This window comes from Prosopis cineraria, unplaced genomic scaffold, assembly GCF_029017545.1.
Source record: "Prosopis cineraria cultivar Desert tree isolate PC_DT_omini unplaced genomic scaffold, ASM2901754v1 PC9, whole genome shotgun sequence".
Lineage (NCBI taxonomy): Eukaryota > Viridiplantae > Streptophyta > Magnoliopsida > Fabales > Fabaceae > Prosopis > Prosopis cineraria.
In genome coordinates this window covers 27,098,815-27,113,465 of record NW_026555340.1, presented here as the reverse complement: position 1 = coordinate 27,113,465, position 14,651 = coordinate 27,098,815, and the positions used below count along the sequence as shown (strand labels likewise).

Sequence of the window (14,651 nt, the reverse complement as noted above, 5' to 3'; positions counted from 1 at the left end):
TCATGTAAGTTCGGCGCATATATGTTGCTATAAATTTAACCCAAACAAATATTTAATGAATAATTTTGTATTAAACAAGATACTATAAGAAGCATTTAAATAATCCATGATCACGACGTAGTGATTTATCTAATAATAAATATATGTAATGGGACAATAATTCGATATTATTTATGTCATTGGATTTCTTAAAATATTTTTAACTTTATAATATATATATATATATATATATATAAATTGAAAGGGGGATGCCTGACTTCATATGTAAATTAGAATTGTCTGTTGTTGGAGTTTAAGGTAATGTTCATGATTAATGGGATGAATTTTTATAGATTTTATATCATTATAAATATAAATATGTGGATAGATGGATGTTGTAGATATCATATATTAAATGTCGATTGATGCTGATTCCCCCCCCCCCTTATCCCACCGTATTGATTTTGTACTAAATTAAAAAAGCCAAATAATCTATGAAATTTATAAACTTAACTTTTATCAACATTTAGACATTTTACAAGCAGGCATTGATTTTAATGGAAGCAGCTATGATCGCTCAACCATAAAATCTCAAGTTCAAGTTCATGTTAAGGAGAAATTTTTTTTACAAGAGTAACCCGATTAAACTTTATTGAATTTGACAATGTTTAAATCTGATTCAATTAAATAGTTTTATATAAGAACACATCAAGAGTTTTTCCGATACATAAGCAAATCTCCCTGTCACTTTTTCCCATGTTATATCAATTGCACTTTTATATTTTTCTCATTTTTTAACAAATTTCAACAAATCACATTTCTTTGGTATATTATCCATCCTGGCGTCCTATGGCTAAAAATAAAATAAAATCTAATTTAATGAAAAAATAAATCAAACTCAAAGTCTAGTTGGTACACTTATAAATTAATAAATCAATCAATTTCATGATAACGAAATATGAGCAGATAATTTAAGGGAAAATCAATAAGCCAATGTGCATTCTAAAAAGTAAATGTTTTTAAAGAAATTTTGAAAAGGAAAAATCACAATTTGAAAAGGAAAAAAAAAAAAAAAGGAAAGAAAGAGACGTCCGACGTGTTTTGTATCATACCTACCACCCAGCAAGAATATGGCAATTATCAAAATTTCGAATGTATTCTTAAAGTCTCACATTATTTATAATTTCTGAACGTAACTTTCCTTCAAGCCATTATATTATAAGAGTGATTCCATCTATGCAATTTCACGCCACGCAAACCATTTTTTTGTTTGGGGGACAAATCACGAATTGCAAAATTCTAATGGAGCTCAATTGTCAATTGGATTATAAATAACAAGTTAAATACAAACAAAATTAAAAGAAAAAAAGAAAAAAAGAAAACGATGTTCACGCCTTAACCCCTGATATTGAAATCAAAACATTTACTTTTTAGAATACTATTCACACCTCACGCATATACTTTTTTATTTATTACAATGCAGCATCTTTTTGTAGGTTGTATTTTTTTTTTTTAAAGAACTTGAGCATAATGTTTCTGCAATGCATGGAGGGCATTTCAAATTTATTTTTAAAAAAATGAAGTGAGTTCAATATCAACTTCTTAAAATTTCACTAACATCTCATAACATGGAAGATTAGTTCTTTTGCAGCTTCTAGTCTTTTGTTATTCATATTGGCAAAACTCAAGTCCACATCCTTACGTTGGTAATTGAATGTATTACTCGGCTGTTTTTCCCTAAACCATCTTTATTAATTATATGATTTTATCCTAATCATCCCATTAGCGCAAAATAATCAATCGTCAACATATCAAAATATATATAAAGTGACATGGTATTGTTAATTTAAGCAACTAATGACTAATCTATTCATTGAAAATATAGAAGGTTTTGAAAAATTTCGCAATTTCATGCAAACTCATGAGTTGAGAGCTTGAGCCTTGAGGATCGTTATTACGTTATGCAGTGAAGCCAAAATGAAAAAAAAAAAAAAGGACTTTGACCGTAAAAATAGCGGTGGCGCGTGGTCGAATGAAGGAGAAAAGGGCAATAAGGTAAATAAACAATCCGGTCCGGAAGAAGAAAAGAAAGCCGGAAACTCGCTAGGAGAGGCGGAGGGGCCAGGTGGGCTAGATACTATAAAATCAAGTCTCTGGACAACAATGCCTCACAGTACAATCGCTGGCCCTAGCAATAATCCCTCTCCCTGTCCTCTGATTCTGCCATTTGGCTTTTTAGAAAGTTGAGCAGAATAAATATTTTCTATAATTTTATTTTTTTAGGAAAAAGGAAAGCGTTTTTGGGTTTCAACCCCACGGAGATCGCACGCAGACCTTGCAAACAACAGGAGAGACGAGAGGGATTTGCAGATCCGAAATGACGCATTAGCCCCCCTTTTCCCCCTTTTCGGCTTTCGTTATTTCTGGTCCTCCTTCTCCAACTTTGCTGTCGTTTTACCCTCTAGACGCTCTAACGGCTGTGGTGCTCTGCTCTGTCTCTGCTTGGGTCAAGTAGGGACCTCGGGCTCCGAAATCTTTCGTCTGATCCGGCTTCGAACCTCAGCCTTAGTGCCTTGCTTGGTTGCCTGGGAATTCAAGGTACTCTCGCGAACCATCATTTCTGGTTATGAACTTTGTTCCGTCTTCTTTTTGCTTTTTCAATGGTGGAAGATCCCGTCCTTCCTTTGTTTCTGGGCTACCCAACGCGGCATTGAAGTTTCTATGTTTCGGGGCAGAGATTCTTTGTTTTGTTTGAGAAAAAGTTTAGTGAGGACTGGGATCGTGTTTATTGTGAATTTTGATGATGTTGTTTTTGTGGTAGATTGGTTTGTTTCACGAGTTACTTATCGTCTTTGTGTTTGTTCTTTCCTTGTTGGTATCTCCCTTCTTTGCTTGGGCTCCTCGGTTTTGCGTCATTTGTCGTACTTTTAACTTGTGATGTTTTTAGATAGAGAGTCAGATCTGCGCCCACTTTTGCTGACAATTTATTATTAACAATAATGCGACAATTCAGTTATTATTTACATATTAGCTTATCATTTTCGCCTTGTGTATGCGTTTTCTGGGAATTATCAGTCGAAAATCGGGCATTTGCTTTTTCACTAAATTATTTTTTTTCTTCTATTCGTACCTCTAGAAGTTTGGAAAGGCAAATATAAAATGCATGATATCATTACCGGTAAAATCTCTTAGTCTTTCGTACTACGGTGGAAATTGACGATGTCAAGGACACAGGTGATTTTCGAATGAGTTTATGTTCGGAAGATTGAAAGAGAACTCCATGCATGAATATGTTTTAAAACTAATGGTGAAAACTATTTTTTAGTTGATTGTATTTAATATCGCTTTTGTGTGTGTGACAGGAAATTTTTTTTATGGATTATCATTTCAATGAAGTATAACGATGTTCGATATTGACGCATGTTCCGAAGAATTCTTAATTCACATTGTTTCCGTTGTCACCCTTTCCACTTTTCCATTTCTTTGGATGTTGGGTTATTTGATAAGATCTATTATATCTGAATAACTTGCTTCAACTTTCATGCAGCTTTAGAATTCATTATGGTGGCAACTGCTGCTACATCTTCGTTTTTCCCTGTTACTTCACCCTCACCAGACTCTGGTGCAAACACTACCAAACTTGGTAGTGGGTTCAGAGGACTTAAATCCAAATCTGCAACTTCTGGTGGCTTGCAAGTTAAGGCGAATGCTCAAGCCCCACCAAAGATTAATGGAGTTACTACATCTTTGGAAACCGTGAAACATGAGAATGATTCTCCATCATCTTCCCCAAGGACTTTTATCAATCAGTTGCCTGATTGGAGCATGCTTCTAGCTGCAATCACAACAATTTTCTTGGCAGCTGAGAAGCAGTGGATGATGCTTGATTGGAAGCCCAAGCGACCTGACATGCTTATGGATCCATTTGGTATAGGAAAAATTGTTCAGGATGGTCTTGTGTTTCGGGAGAACTTTTCTATTAGGTCCTATGAAATAGGTGCTGATCGAACAGCATCTATTGAGACGTTAATGAACCATTTGCAGGTATGATCTGCTAGCAAGTTTCTAACAATGCTCTCAAAGATGAATTGGTTAGTGACGGATAGCCTGTGTATAATTGTTTGTTTGCCAACAGGAAACTGCCCTTAATCATGTTAAGAGATCTGGGCTTCTTGGTGATGGTTTTGGTTCTACACCAGAGATGTGTAAAAAAAACTTGATATGGGTGGTTACTCGGATGCAGGTTGTGGTTGATCGTTATCCTATGTGGTAAGTCATCTTGACTTGCCCTTGTATGTGATTTAATGATTTGCCTAGGCATCCCACATTTTAGCAATTTTTATGATGATTGACGAGTCTATATGATATCTGGCTCCAAAGGTTTGGCGCTTCTCCAGTTAATGTGCGGATTATGTATTTTCTCGCCCAGAATTGGCATGATATTTGTGTTAACCATATTCTCATTGTGCTTCTCAAGTTTTCCAGAGTTGATAAGTTGACAACATGTCCGAGAAGCATGAGCTTTGTGCATGATGAACTCTGGGGAAGCCTATGCCTTTAGGGGTGTTCGTCTGGATGAGATAATATTAGACAATGATTGATTTGGTTGCTCAATCTAGTTTCTAAATTGTGGTTAGAATCCAATAGCTGATGCAGACGTGTGGAATAATCATTAGAAGCAACTTTCAATGCTTCTTGAAACTTCATTTTGATTATTAGTTCTATACCATCTTTGCTGGCTGAGGACTGCATTTTCTGTTATTTTTGCTTGCTTGTGTCAATGAGTTGTGGGAGAACCATTAATTGGATTATTATGGATCATTTTGAAATAAATAATCTGAAGAGAAAAGAGTCTGTATTTTCTTATTATCAGGGGTGATGTTGTTCAAGTAGACACTTGGGTTTCTGCATCTGGAAAGAATGGCATGCGTCGTGATTGGGTTGTGTATGACTGCAAAACTGGTGAAACCTTGACGAGAGCCTCTAGGTAGAAATCATTTCTGTGCACTTGTGCAGTATGATTACTCTTCTTTCTCCTCTCTCCTCTTTCTATAAGCAACGGACATGTTTTGATTAGAAATTCTCTCTTTTTAATTTTAGTAACAATTCTGTTCTGGTGTTTTGGTTGTGTTGATCTACAGTGTCTGGGTCATGATGAATAAGCTAACAAGGAGGCTATCTAAAATACCAGAAGAAGTCAGAGGAGAGATAGGGCCCTATTTTGTGAACTCTGATCCTGTAGTTGAAGAGGATAACAGAAAACTACCTAAGCTTGATGACAATACAGCAGACTATAAGCGTACTGGCTTGAGCGTATGTTAATAGTTTTCGTACTTATTATCATTAATTTATTTGCTTAAGCTGGCTGAGATGTTTCTAACTTCATCAATGTTGTGTTCTGTGATTTCAGCCGCGGTGGAGTGATTTGGATGTCAACCAGCATGTTAACAATGTGAAGTACATTGGCTGGATCCTGGAGGTAGATTTTTGTTCCCTTGTTCGTAGAAGCTCCCATCCATTTGTTATTTTCTTCTCTATTTATAAGACGTTGGAATAATTCCGGGTATTCAATGCATCACTGAGGAGCTTTGTTAACTACAGAGAAATGTGAATTGGAATGATCTTGACTTGTTTACTATATGCTACTATGCATGAGTAGCCTTTATATGTTTGTTAATGCATAGCATGGTATGCATCAATTTTACCAGGTCTACTAATCCAAGGATCATGTTGTAACTTGGTGCAGAGTGCTCCACAGTCAATTCTGGAGAGCCACGAGCTTTGCTCCATGACTCTGGAGTACCGGAGGGAATGTGGCAGGGACAGTGTGCTGCAGTCACTGACGGCTGTCTCTAGCGCCGATGTTGGTAATTTAGCTCAAAGTGGAGGTGTAGAGTGCAAGCATTTGCTTAGGCTTGAAGACGGTGCTGAGATTGTGAGAGGCAGGACAGAGTGGAGGCCAAAATACCCCAAGAACTTGGGTGCCAACAATCAGATTCCGGCAGAAAGCACCTAGATTAGCTGGAAAAGCATTGGTCTCTTCGGTCCTCGCTCGACGGGAGAGTCTTGCTAGTGTTTGTCTGATTTTCTTGCCTTTATATATACATATATACATACACTCTGATTTGTTTTGCCTTGGGGGTTGATGGGGAGAAAGAAGTCTCATTTTCATTGTAAGTAGTAGCTCCTGGCTATCCCCATCCTTCTCTCTCTCTCTCTCTCTGTGCGGTGGTTCTATATTCCTTTTTGATTAATGGTTACGCAACATGTCACATACTGTTAGGCTGTCTTCAATATTTAATGCTTCACCAAGATGACTACGCTTTGTATAGCATACGATTTTATTGTATTTTCTCGAGGCTTGGCTCTTGATGGTCGGGTACTTGTGGGGAACACAGTCCCAATGATTGGCTCTGATACAATTGTGATTGCATTCTGCCAGTCAGAGATTCTTGCATCAATTCTGCCTTCAAGTGACCTGCTGTCATATTGCCACTGTAGATTAGGATCCCCCATTGTCAGCTCGTAGCAGTAGTAACTTAAAAAAAAAAAAAAAATTATCACATCCTTAATTTTAATTTTCCCGAGACTTGATAGGCCAAGGTCCTTGTTTCTCGAGCGTAATACATTATAGCAGTATTACCCTTGCTGGTCAATACCACGGGGTCTCCCAGAAGAATGACTGACATTGTTGTGAAGCCTCGTTCCTAGAAAATTTTGAGAACTTAAATGAGACCCCAAAACCCAACTTTTCCTTGAACTGAAAAACGCAGTTCCTTTGGGGTTTGCATGTGGAACAATTGCATGGTCATGGGGAAACGTACCCATTTCTCGTGACGACGTTGCAGTGCTGTGGAGCGACAGAAAGACTCGGGCACTATGATGATGTGAGTATAATTAACGCAGAATCAATCCCCGAAATCAGAGTCAGATCCGTCCTCTCTTCTGCATCCGCAAATGACTAAATATTAGTATTATACTTTTTTTTAATTACATTAACTTAATCGAAGATATATATATATATATATATGAATCAATTAATTAAAAAGAAAAGTATAATACATGAAGTTTAACAAATCTTAAGGGGAGGGAATTAAAGAAAGAACTATCATGAGTGATACTAAGGGTTGCAGAAGAGAAATGACTTGTTATTTTATGAAGTGATGTTTTCAATGAAGGGAATGGAATAGTTTTTTGTTGAAACAAATAACAAATATTTCTGACGTACAAAGATATCAACAAGTAAGCAAAAAATCTTTGATTCGTTGTAAAGCATTTCTAAGACAAAGCTAGCTAAAATAATTTGGATCAGTGGTCAAAGATCTTTCCCAAAAAAAAAGTTGTGCCTGTAAACCGGTTTGGTGTCAAAAATAAAAACAGAACATACTCCCTCTGTCCCTATATATAGGGCGCATTTTAAAAGCTTTTTTTTATCTTTATATATAAGGGTGCTTTGATATTATTGAGTAATTGGACAGTTTTATTATTGTCTTGAAAAAAGAAAGATATTAATTGGGTGTTTTACCCTCTACTACTATGATATTAGTTGATATTATTAGGAATAAAATTATAAAATTAATGTAATTTAATGAAATTTCAACTAAATAATGAATTTTTATTAGGATAAATTCCCCACTAGCCAAAAATGATCTTGTACTCAAAAAATATAAACCAAATTTTGAAAATTTGGAAGTATGGCAACTTCACATTTATATACAAGGAGTTTATTATTAAAAATTTAAAAATTTACAAGGGATTTATCATTAATATATAATAGTATATCATTAAAAAAGTAAGAAATATAATAAACTAGTTATAACGCAAAATATAATAGACGTTAGGTTGTTTGCTTAATTTAATTTTATAATATGGGCTATATTTGCAAAACTTCATTCTTATTAGCATACAAAATTCAGTTAAAAAAATTTATATATAATAACAGAGAGTATTCCTCTGCATATAAATTTGTTCAAATATTAAAAGAACATAACTAGGTGGAGTTGTAAGAGCTGGAGGGTCTTCTAATATTAGCGTTATACTCATTCTGTTAAAAAAAATAAGGTATTTTTAAGCAAATTTTACTTTCAAATAAAGTAATTATTTATTATTTTTAAACTAATCTATCTTTTTATAGTTACCCTTATTAAACATCCTACAATAAATATAAAGTCATTCATCAATAGGGATATTTTTAGAAAAAATATAATAATTACACTTCGAAAAACTAAAAATGCTTTATATTTTTTAACATTCAACTCCTAAAAAAATTTATTACATTTGTTAATGAAAGAAATACTTATTTCAATTAAAAAAAAGGTAAAGAGATATAATGGATCATTCAACATGAAAGCCTTTTAAATTTAAATAATTGCCTGTGAATTTTCACTTCGTTTTGGCCATCCATGTCCATTCTTAAATTAATTTATTAAAATTAAGAAAACCAGAAGCCCTTGACAAGTTATGTTTTAAAAGAAACTTTTATCCGAATCTTTTTAAAAAGAAATTAATGTTTTTTATACATTACTTTGCATGAAAAATGTATCTTTTTTTTTTATTGCTTATGGGTATGAAAAATATATCATTGATTACGTACTTTCAATTTTATCTTTTTTATGATTTTTTTAATAGAATAAGAGATTGTATGTATAAAAGGAGGTGAGTATTTTAGAAGGTGATGCGGATAAAAAAAATTGTTTTTTTTAATTTCGATGAAGAAGTTGTAAATCACTTGTCCATAGAAATTGAGCTTGTATTAATTAACAAAGTGTCAATTAAATTTACAGTTATTTGGCAAAAAATAAAAAATAAAATAATAATAATAATAATAATAATAATTTACAGTTGGATTACCCTTGTCAGTGACCTCTGGTTGACTTCAATTGAAAACCAAACCACTGTTGTTCTGTTTAAAATATTATTTAAAAAAGATCTGACCAAAAAGTATGAAATCATAAAAAGAAATCCTCATAATTATATTAAAAACACATACTACGCTCCACGTGTCTTTACAATTTATTTTTAACATTTTCATTGAAAACTAACGGGAAGTTTATTATTTATTAATTTTATTTAAAATTTATTAAAAAAAATTAATTGTTCATAAATAATATAAAATTTTTAGCTGCATCTGACTACCTGTATTAAATAATTTTTTAGAAGTCGAAGAGAAAAACTTGAGAAAACAAATCAACATTAAATAAGGTAATATAGAGAACATGTAGAGATAATGTTCATGGAATAAAATTATTTTTGATAGGACACATGCACATAATAAAAAAAAATCAAGGAGTATTGTTACAAAAAAATATATTCTAGGAGTTTTTTATAAATTAATAATGAAATTTGTTATATTTAATATCGATATATTATTGATGATGTTATCATATTGAAATTAATTTTCGCAAAGAAAACTTGACAAGATATTGGTACTATATTGTGTTAAATTTAAAATAAACATTTTCTTTAAAAAAAATAATTAACATCTACAGTTCCACTATTCCAATTCTTGACATTAAACAAAATTAACAAATTTTTCATTTATTAAAAAATATTAGTTATAATCTTGAAATTTAAAAAATATTAAATTTTGATTTTATCTTTATTTATAATTAATATCCATAATAAATTGTTATTTAAAAATTTAAATAACAATAAATCAATAAAGGAAAAAAAATAAAAAAACATTAATTATTCTGATTTTATATTTAGAAAAAAGAAACTTCTAAATTTTATGTTATATCAAGAAATATTAACGACTGGAGTGAGTATGCTTCATAAATTTGGCCAAACAAGCTAGCTAACCGTAACTGACATGTCATCCAAAATCTCACGAGCTCTCTATGTACATCTCTCTCAGACCACACATCCAGGAGAAAAATTACGAGTTAAAAACTTAAAATTATGCATGCCAAGATGGTGTATTTACTTAACTTGGTTTGGTAGCGACAGGACTGCTGTACCTACAGTTTCTGAATAACATGTCTCCTCGCTTATTCTCTTGAATCGAGGAGGGAGAAACTTGGGGGCCATTCATGGGGATTCATCATTGAAATCTCCAGCTGGGGTCTCCCTCCATTCTCCAACTTTTAGCAATACTCAAATCTAAAACTCTTCTCACCGATTTCACCTTCCCACGCTGCATTTTCTATCTTAAGCACCCTTTTTGTGTTTGATCTCCGTGGAAACTCTTCAAGACCTTTATTGAATTGCTCTGCCTTTCTTCGTCCTAAGTTGGGGTTTGTCTCGCTCAAAAAAATCAGGTTGGTCGTTTCTCTCTCCCTCTCAGCTATGGGATATGGGTTCTGAAATCTTCGATCTTCGGTGGTGTTGAGAGTTCCCCCTTTTTTGAAGTTGAATTATTAAACTAGACTGTTGACCACCCGTGATAATTGTAAAGAGTTACGCAGATTATGCACAACTTTAATGGTTCATCAAGTAGGGTGCTCTATTTGTTCTAATTTTAGTCCCAGATCTTGGTTTCTTTCTCCTCCTATATCTGCTATTGCAACCTTAAGTTTCCATTAAGAATGGTTCATTAATGTCTTGCTAAAGATGGGGCGTTCCCTTGTTAGTTTCTTTATTCTTACCGGAGGCATATTTTCTCTCTTTATTTCGTTGAGATGAACTTGATCTGACTTTACAATGGGCTAGTGCTTCAGAGAAAGGCCAGTTTTGGTATTTCAATAATTTGGTGGATAGTCATAATTGTTCTTCGTTCGTTATGTGAATTCTGCCGAATGTGCTGAATTCTGTCAACACTCCATAGAACTTCATAGACATAGTTGGATCTGACTTGAATTTATTACTCACATTTCTTACATGACATTCCACTTCCTTATTAGGCTAAACTTTATTATGATCATCCTCAATTCGCTTGACATAATCACTAGGTCCAATTTTCAAATTATATCATTCTCTGCTATAATCTCCAAAATGTTCTCTTCTTACGTCAAGTTTAGGTTTCCTGGTTTATGGGGCAATCAACATAAAAAGTGTTTCGGTTTAGGCTTTTTCACTCAGGATTTTCAAGCTTTTGAAGCCTGATAGATATGATAATGTTTGATTTCAGCTGATGGTTATGAATTGCATGCAGGTGTTTCTCTGCTGGGTTGCAGCATTACCATTATGTTAAAGCAAATTCTTAGCAAATTGCCTAAGAAGGTGCCAAAATCTGACCCATCAGATACTTCACGGAGCGATTCTGGCAATGCTACGAGCTTTGGGAATGTCTTTCAATGTACAAATGTTGGGACTGCCATTTCAAGCAAATTAAATGTTGTGAAGCGGGTATCTTCAGTGGTTTTCCCTGCAAGTATGAGTGCTGGTGTGGAAGCAGCTGACCCCCATCTTTCTTTCAAAGATGTTTCAAATGCACAGAAGCAAAACCTGTTCATCAGTAAGTTGAATTTTTGCTGCAGTCTTTATGATATGAGTGATCCTGATAGGAACTGCTCAGAGGTAGATCTTAAACGTCAAACACTCACAGAGCTCGTTGATTTTGTTTCTTCTGGATCTGCGAAGTTTACAGAACCAGCGATATCTGCCATGTGTAAACTGTGTGCAAGTAATTTGTTCAGGGTTTTCCCACCTAAGTTTCGCTCTAGTTCTACTGGTAGTGAAACAGCAGATGAAGAACCAATCTTTGATCCTGCTTGGTCCCACCTGCAAATTGTTTATGACCTCCTCCTTCAATTTATCAATTACCACCCTCTTGATGTGAAATTGGCAAAAATGTACATAGACCATGCCTTCATTTCGAGATTACTTGACCTCTTTGATTCTGAGGACCCTAGAGAAAGAGAGTCTTTGAAAGCAATTCTGCATAGGATTTATGGGAAATTTTTGGCACACAGGCTTTTTATTCGGAAATCAGTTAGCAACATCATCTACCGGTTTGTTTTTGAGACTGAACATCATAATGGAATTGCTGAGCTGTTGGAGATATTTGGGAGCATAATTAGTGGATTTGCCTTGCCATTGAAGGAGGAGCACAGGACGTTTCTGTGGAGGGTTTTAATTCCCCTGCACAAACCCAAGTCCTTGGGTATTTATCATCAGCAATTAACCTATTGCGTTGTACAGTTCATAGATAAGGATCCAAAACTGGCTAGCACTGCGATAAAGGGACTATTGAAGTACTGGCCAGTGACAAATAGTCAAAAGGAGTTGATGTTCTTGAGCGAATTGGAAGAGGTGTTGGAAATGACCAGCATGGTGGAATTCCAGAAGATTATGGTCCCGCTTTTTAGGCGCATAGGTGGTTGCCTTAACAGTTCCCATTATCAGGTACTTTCTGGCTTTCTTCTATTATGCTTCTCTTTTTAGCTGTAGCATAAGTTTTGTCCACATGTAATATCAACTTTTCTTCCACCTGATCAGTGGTGCTCAGGAATCAGAAATTAGGACATTACATTCTGTGTGTTGTCATCTCTGCTTGTTTTGAATCTCTTTTCTGTGTCTAATTTGAATATCTCAGCTTAAATGCACATAATATATTAAGATGACTTGGATTTTGGACATAGACCACGATGTTGGTCCCTGGGTATCCTCACTTTAATTCTAAATCAACTTTTGTTTAGCGCTTATGCCTGTTAAAGGATATTAATAAGGTTATTTTCATCTCATAAATCAGGTGGCTGAACGCTCCCATTTGCTATGGAACAATGAACACATCCTTAATCTTATCACGCAAAACCGACATGCCATTCTACCTCTCATCTTCGCAGCTCTTGTACATAATACCCAAAGCCACTGGAATCAAGCAGTACTCAACCTGACTAAGAACATCATGAAGATTATCTCTCAGATGGATGAGGATCTGGTACTTGCCTGCCAACATAACTTGGAGGAGGAAGATTTGAAGTCGAGTGCTGAAACTGAGAGGCGAAGAATAACATGGGAACGCCTGGAAGCTGCAGCCAATGTTCACCCTGTAGTTGGTGACACTTTAGTTCCAGTAAAATCTGCTGCATGCTCTGTGGCCTGCTAGTTGCTTGAATCCATCACAGTGAGAAAACAAATAACCATCCATAGATGTGAGGGTTCAAATGATATAGTGATGTGGTTTTTCTTTTCAGTTTCACCTAGTCTTTAAGATGCCAATAGGGTTCATAAATCCTCTAGCATGGATTCAAATTGTGCTCAGCACTTTAGAGTCTGCTTAGGTTCTTCCACAAATTGCTGAGTGGGTAATTCATTTTTTTGGCAATTATTTGCAGTGTCAGTACCTGTAACTATATCTCTTTGGCCCTCTTTATGTCCCACACCCACCTTAGCCCTGGCCTTTGCTCAATTTAGCTTCAAACTCTTTGAAATTCCAAATGAAATTGGATTGCATGTATGTTTATCCCTTGTATTGATGATGTATTCTTGCTTGCCCGTTGAGGTTTAATAGCTTCTTTAAAAATGATGTAGATTCAAGCCAGGCAAGAAGGTTAAGAAAAAAAGTGGAGTGATACTGGTTGTTAGAAGGATTATCAATCAATCTTGTAAATAGTCTTCAGTAGTGGCTTTTCTTTTCAAATTGATGGACTTTGATTTTTCCTCTTTTTGATGATCATTGTCCTAATGTTAGAATGTTAAATGCAAAAGATGACTATTTGATTATGAAGGTTTTAAAAATTAAATTAGTCATTGAACCAGACTAGTCACTAGTTTAGGGTTCATTGGTTCAACCGTGGTCGAACTATGATTGAACCGATTGACATTAAATTAATATATTTTTAATTTATATATCATAAATAAATAAGAAATACATGCAAATATTTATACTTTTCAAAAAATATTAATAAATGCTTGGTAAAATGATATATTGTTGATAAATACATGATTAATGTTAATTATTCTTAGTTATTCTTTATTTTAATTAATTTTTAAATTAATTTTTTAAATTTTTAAATAATTCAAACCGGTTTTTAATGAAACTGGTCTAATTTTCAATCAATTTTTTTGGTCGTTGACCATTTCTGTTATGATTGGTTTTGAAGGATCAATCGAACCAAACCAAGAGTTGGTTTTCAGTTTAACCGGTCGGTTTGATCTGATTTTTAAAACATTATATTTTATTAAATTTTTTCTTATTTAATTAGGATTTTTTATAGGAGTTTTTCCGTGAATAGATACTAATCGTACCCTTTTTTTCCAACAATTAATGGGGGTTGGATATGGTCTGTTACAACAAATTAAGATTGAAATTCTTATTATTGAAAGATATGTTTATATTTTATAATTGCGCATTAAACAATGTTGTTTCTAACGTGAGGGCACATTGCCCTATCAAAAAAGAAAAAAAGAAGAAAATGAAAGAAAAATTAGACACAGAGAGATTAGAGGGAAGTTATCCACAAGAATATTTTTTGGTAATATCCAGAAGGTTTTTTCAAGGGGGAAAAAGTAAACAAAGTCAATAGTAAGATTATTATTATTATTTTTTGACTAGTGAGCCAATTTATCTGTATTATTATGACTTGTCAATTAATTGTTCACCCTTAATTTGACAGGTGCTCAACTCTGTCAAGCCACCTATTAATTAACAAAGGGAAAACATCACCTACTAATTAATCAAAAATAGAAAGAGAAAAACACCAGAAAGGGGGGAGATAGATAGACACAAGAGAAAACTTAATTCATGAGATTTTTGTAAAAAAAGAAAAGGGGGAAAAAAGGAAGCCTGA

General features: G+C 34.1%; 2 protein-coding genes across 3 annotated transcripts; both read left to right on the top strand.

Moving 5' to 3' along the window:
* The first annotated feature begins 2,157 nt into the window (after window positions 1-2,157).
* On the top strand, window positions 2,158-6,293 carry LOC129320796 (palmitoyl-acyl carrier protein thioesterase, chloroplastic-like). Of its 2 annotated transcripts, none has more exons than XM_054966413.1 (7): window positions 2,158-2,577; window positions 3,527-4,023; window positions 4,115-4,248; window positions 4,853-4,966; window positions 5,121-5,292; window positions 5,390-5,458; window positions 5,688-5,826. In XM_054966413.1, exons 2-7 carry the CDS (start codon window positions 3,541-3,543, stop codon window positions 5,694-5,696), a joined length of 981 nt encoding a protein of 326 aa, XP_054822388.1. In that variant the 5' UTR covers window positions 2,158-2,577; window positions 3,527-3,540; the 3' UTR covers window positions 5,697-5,826. The 2 variants fall into 2 exon arrangements, with proteins under 2 accessions (XP_054822388.1, XP_054822386.1); XM_054966411.1 differs by having other exon boundaries at window positions 2,161-2,577; window positions 5,726-6,293.
* A 3,611-nt stretch (window positions 6,294-9,904) lies between these two features.
* LOC129319341 (serine/threonine protein phosphatase 2A 57 kDa regulatory subunit B' kappa isoform-like) lies at window positions 9,905-13,333 on the top strand. Its single transcript, XM_054964375.1, has 3 exons — window positions 9,905-10,238; window positions 11,072-12,264; window positions 12,611-13,333. The coding sequence occupies exons 2-3, from the start codon at window positions 11,104-11,106 to the stop codon at window positions 12,965-12,967; spliced, it is 1,518 nt and encodes a 505-aa protein (XP_054820350.1). The 5' UTR covers window positions 9,905-10,238; window positions 11,072-11,103; the 3' UTR covers window positions 12,968-13,333.
* Window positions 13,334-14,651: the final 1,318 nt, after the last annotated feature.

What these genes read in the sequence shown, in the direction of transcription:
- LOC129320796 (XM_054966411.1), top strand. Translation starts at nt 3,541, where the DNA reads ATGGTGGCAACTGCTGCTACATCTTCGTTTTTCCCTGTTACTTCACCC. An exon ending in GTTGATCGTTATCCTATGTG is followed by an intron (nt 4,249 to 4,852) that starts GTAAGTCATCTT and finishes TCTTATTATCAG; the next exon opens with GGGTGATGTTGTTCAAGTAG. An exon ending in ACATTGGCTGGATCCTGGAG is followed by an intron (nt 5,459 to 5,725) that starts GTAGATTTTTGT and finishes AACTTGGTGCAG; the next exon opens with AGTGCTCCACAGTCAATTCT.
- LOC129319341 (XM_054964375.1), top strand. Translation starts at nt 11,104, where the DNA reads ATGTTAAAGCAAATTCTTAGCAAATTGCCTAAGAAGGTGCCAAAATCT. An exon ending in TTAACAGTTCCCATTATCAG is followed by an intron (nt 12,265 to 12,610) that starts GTACTTTCTGGC and finishes CTCATAAATCAG; the next exon opens with GTGGCTGAACGCTCCCATTT.